The 4266-nt window shown below is 59.3% G+C and overlaps 1 protein-coding gene across 1 annotated transcript; it reads right to left on the bottom strand.

Moving 5' to 3' along the window:
* Positions 1-165: 165 nt before the first annotated feature.
* On the bottom strand, positions 166-3650 carry LOC113205973 (uncharacterized). The gene is made up of 2 exons (XM_052275899.1): positions 3475-3650; positions 166-419 (listed from the first exon to the last, which is right to left on the bottom strand). Exons 1-2 carry the CDS (start codon positions 3623-3625, stop codon positions 181-183), a joined length of 390 nt encoding a protein of 129 aa, XP_052131859.1. The 5' UTR covers positions 3626-3650; the 3' UTR covers positions 166-180.
* Positions 3651-4266: the final 616 nt, after the last annotated feature.

A 4266-nucleotide genomic window follows, 5' to 3' on the forward strand; every position in this document is an offset into this window, starting at 1 on the left:
CCCCCCCTCTTCCCAATGTTCCATACCCCATACTAAACCAACTCAATTTTAGCACGTTCCCTGTGGCGTGACCACTATGTGGTCACGCTCCTATGTTAAACCATCATAGGTACAAAAAATGAGCCGCAGGGAACATGTTAAACTTCGCCATTTTAAGAAGGTGGCGTGCTATCTATCAAACTACTTTGGCGTTGGTATCAGTAATTTGTTCCGAACAATGCTGAGGTTTCGGTACTCACTCTGCTGGATCAGCCTGAAGATGAGATTGTTCTCCTCCTGGGTCTCGAACGAGGGCAAGTCCATGCAGTACTCGCGGCACAAGTTTCGCGCGTCGAGCCAGTCGTACTTAATGTTGCGGAACTGGGGGACGTGCCCGGTGTAGAAGTAGTTGTGTCCATTGAAGAAGAACTCCTTTGGTCCTGCGAGGAGACAGAGAGCACAGCGTGTTACTCGAGGCGACACATGCAGGAGGGGAGGGTGCCCATGGCACCGCACTTATCTTGGCGATGATAACACTTCACCACATTCCGGGCTGTGGGCGGGTTGCCTACTTGCTCGGCACCATAGTCCCACGGCAGACAAACCCGCCCGCACGCCCGCATGTGATGACCGCTAAAGAAAGTATGGGGCCTATGGGACACCCTCCCTGTAACCATCACCCCAGTCAATGACTAGTCGAAATGGCAGCTGGCACAAAAAAAAGGACTGAGAAAAAAAATGAGATTGTGATGCTGAGGTGATGCGGTTCAGACAGCACTTCGTTTGGGCCAGCAGTATACCCCAGGTCTAATTACGAGGACGAGAGAAGAACGAGAGCGTTCAACTCTTGTTGAGGTGGGGCGGGGTGGGTCTGCTGGCCACGGATCGGACAGACGGACGGGGCGAAGGCAGGTGGAGGTGGGGAGTCATAAAGGCGTCACGGGGAATGAAAAGGTCACAGGCGGCGGCGTGGTTTCAAAACGGTGCAGTGTAGCAGCAGCGCGGGGTGAGAGACGAGATTTTGAAATATGCGAAGAGGGGGGACTTTGTGTCTTTCCATTCTTTCGTTCTCCTTTCTTCTCCGCGCGCCGCTCTTTTCACTCTGCTTTTCACTCGCCGACGACGCGGCGCGCCGCACGCTAAAGACGCGCGTACTTCCGCCTCCACCCGCCTCTTCTCTTTCTCTCTCTCGCGAGCAGGGTGGAGGCAGAGGGGTGGCTTTCTTCTTCGGGTGCAGCCAGGACTCTCGTCCCGGGGGCCGCGGCTCATCTGCTTCGCCGGCTGCGGAGGGAGGGGGAGGCCCACGACGTCGACGACACTCTAACGAATGAGCGTCTGCCTTTTATTAATGCGTGGTGTGCCGGGCCGTGCGGCGGCCATCGGTAGCCTTCCCTGTATGGCGCCACGGGGCCGCGGCGGGCCGCGCCGCGCGGGGGGATGCGGGGGGTCGAGGCCGAGAGTCGCTCTTTGGCGGCAGGCCAGCGGCGGCCACAGGCTAGAGGAGGCAGAGGAGGAGGAGGAGGAGGCGGGCCGGGCCCAGCGGTGTGCGAGTGAGGCACGCACTTGCAGCCCTAGGAGCAACCCCTCCCCGGGACTTCGCTGGCCGCACCCAAACGAAGGTCAAATACTTTAGGCGTTCTCAGACAGAATGCCAAAACTCGGTGATCCGAATGGGGCAAAAATTGTCATTTTCTGACCAAAACGTAGCAATCAAAAGGAACGCAGAAATTGAGCCACCGTCTGAAAGAATTATTGCTTCCTTGGGATAGAGCCAATAAGATTTGGCATTCAACAGAATGAGTGGTGAACCCCTGAATCTCTCGCCCCTGACTGTGCTTACACACCGCGAAATTAATTCGAATTCCCTTTCGGCCACAACACGACACACGACCCAAACAAACAAACAAAAAACGCCCCAAAGTTTTTATCGAGTTCCACCCCACCGGAGGCGCCGCGCGCCGAACGATCTGCGAAACACAATTAAAGGTTTTTCCCATGGGAAGTGTTACGCCCTGCACTCGAGCGCACGTGCGCTGCCGGGGCGAGCCTGCTGCGCCGTGCCGCGCCCGCGCTGCTCGCTGGCTCACCGGCCGGCCCGCCCGGCCCGCTGGCCTCCCTACGATGGACTGCGCATTGTCCTGCAAGGTCCTCCGCTGCCCGGCCCGGGCCCGGGCCAGGGTCCTTGTGGGCCGACTGCAGGCCCTTTGCTACGGACCTTGAGCGCGTCCCCGCCGTCCCTCGAGGTCCCTCTCGCGCGGCATAACGAGCTTCGGATGGCGCCAACGGGGAGAAGGCTTTTCTAGCAAAATGGTTAATCCCCCGGCTCAGTCGCGCACCGAGCCGTCGAGCAAAACGGGAGCGAACCGCGAAAAAAAGAAAGGGCGAACCGCAAACCGCAAAGTCACTCGGTGACGCGGGCAGACGCCTCGACAAACCGCGAACCGCAGGTGAACCTTAAGCGGGTCGGTCGAGCATGGCACGCGGCACGGCTAGGCCGCACAGAGCCCCTGCGAGTCCAGAGGTAGGCCACCGGCCTCGCGGGCGAGCGCGTCGGCGGCCTACCGCCCACTCCTCACTCACACCCTGCCCCGCCTCCTCGCCGCAGCCCGCACCGGCTCCGGCTCAGCCTTGTTTCCTCTCCGTAATATGAGAATGCAGATTCTTCTCCAGCGGCAGGTGTCCTGCTCGAGCCAGGAGGCGGGAGGAGCGCGGCGTGGCGCTGCGGGGGCTCGTTCAATTTAGCGCCGTCTCCTCCAGCAGAAGCTTCCAGCTCCAGGCTCCAGCGAGCGACGACCTCGGCGGGAGGTACAGTACTGCACCTAACCACATGCCAAGGTCGCCGTCGTCCCGCCCCGCCCCGGGATGCGACGGGCCTTACGACCTGGCCTTCCCGCCTCGTGGCGGGGCGTGGCGGGGCGTGGTGGGGCGTGGCGGGGCGTGGCGGGGCGTGGCGGGGCGTGGGACGGGTCCTGAGGTGTGAGCGTCGAGCCGGCCGGCTGGGTGCGTGCGACGAGGTGGGGCGGGGAGCGGGGGCCACCTGCAATACCCTCTCGCAGAGACACTGGAGCAGTAGGGCACAGCGGCCGCTGGAGGGGGATCGACTTCCTACTGATCGAAACTCGAGAGCCTCCTCAGTAAGGTGATTTGCTCCGCAACTAGTACGGCGAGATGCCATCGCCCTCTCGAAATAAGCCTCTTCGCGCGGCTGCCTTGCGCGGCAAAAGAGGTCGACGTTGCGTCTGCGTTCCTTGTTCTCACGTTTCCGAACGACAAACATTTTACCGTCGCATCTTTACGCCCAGCACATAGAACCAACGCAAGTGCAAACACAAAATTCTATGTGTTGAGCGCAAAGAGGTGGTGCTGTGTGTGGGTAAGGAAAGCGACCTGCGAGGCGTCAGGGCTCAGCCGACCGCGGGGCGTCTTCTTGAGCACACAGAGCGACGGTTACAAAACCTTTCTTTCACCCCGCTTTTCCGTCGGTTCGATACTCACTGTTGGCGCACTTCTGCGGGACGGGTAGCGACAGGAAGCGGCCGGGCCTGTTCGACTTGGGCCGGATTTCCTTGATGGCGGGGTTGGCGATGACGGTGACCGTCCACGCGGCCAGCAGCGCCACGAGGGCCCACTTCGTTGCCCACAGCATCTGCGATGGAGAGGAAAGAATCTGGTATCAATTGGGGTTGGTTGTGTCAGATGAGTGCAGATAAGAATTCGATCGCCCAGAGAGTACCTCCGTTTTGCTCAGATTCATTCGGCAAATTACGGAAGCTCCGGGGCGCCTGTGAGACTCGGGGTAGGCCACCCCGCGGCACACGTATGCACTGCAGGCAAGATGTTGCCTACCCATCAGGCGCTATAGGGGAGCCTCCAGAGCAGGGGTCTCAGACACACGGCCCGCGGGCCGCAAGGGCCGCACTGGAGAGAGATGGGGCTATGTGATCGCAGTGAGTGCGAGTGAGAGGTCCGACTCGTGCGGCCCACGTGACGTCACAGTCTGAGATCCCTGCTCCAGAGGCTGAACTTCGCAAGTTCGTATTATAACTATAAAAATGTCTTCAAGTGCCGTAGTGTATGTGCATTTTTGGAGAAATGCTTGAAGTTATACGAACTTGGGTGATGCTGGCTCTACGCTGCGCGAAAACCACAGGTCTATGGAGACCTGCGGTCTCAAATAAGTGAAGCGAAGTGAGAAACGCTTAGACAATCTCGACCAGGCCAGGTTGAGTCTATAGAATTTCCTTATACCTCTTGGTTGATTCATCACCCCTCCTCATTAATTATTTC

This window comes from Frankliniella occidentalis, unplaced genomic scaffold (genome assembly GCF_000697945.3).
Source record: "Frankliniella occidentalis isolate FOCC.00 unplaced genomic scaffold, Focc_3.1 Scaffold1143, whole genome shotgun sequence".
Taxonomy (NCBI): Eukaryota; Metazoa; Arthropoda; class Insecta; order Thysanoptera; family Thripidae; genus Frankliniella; species Frankliniella occidentalis.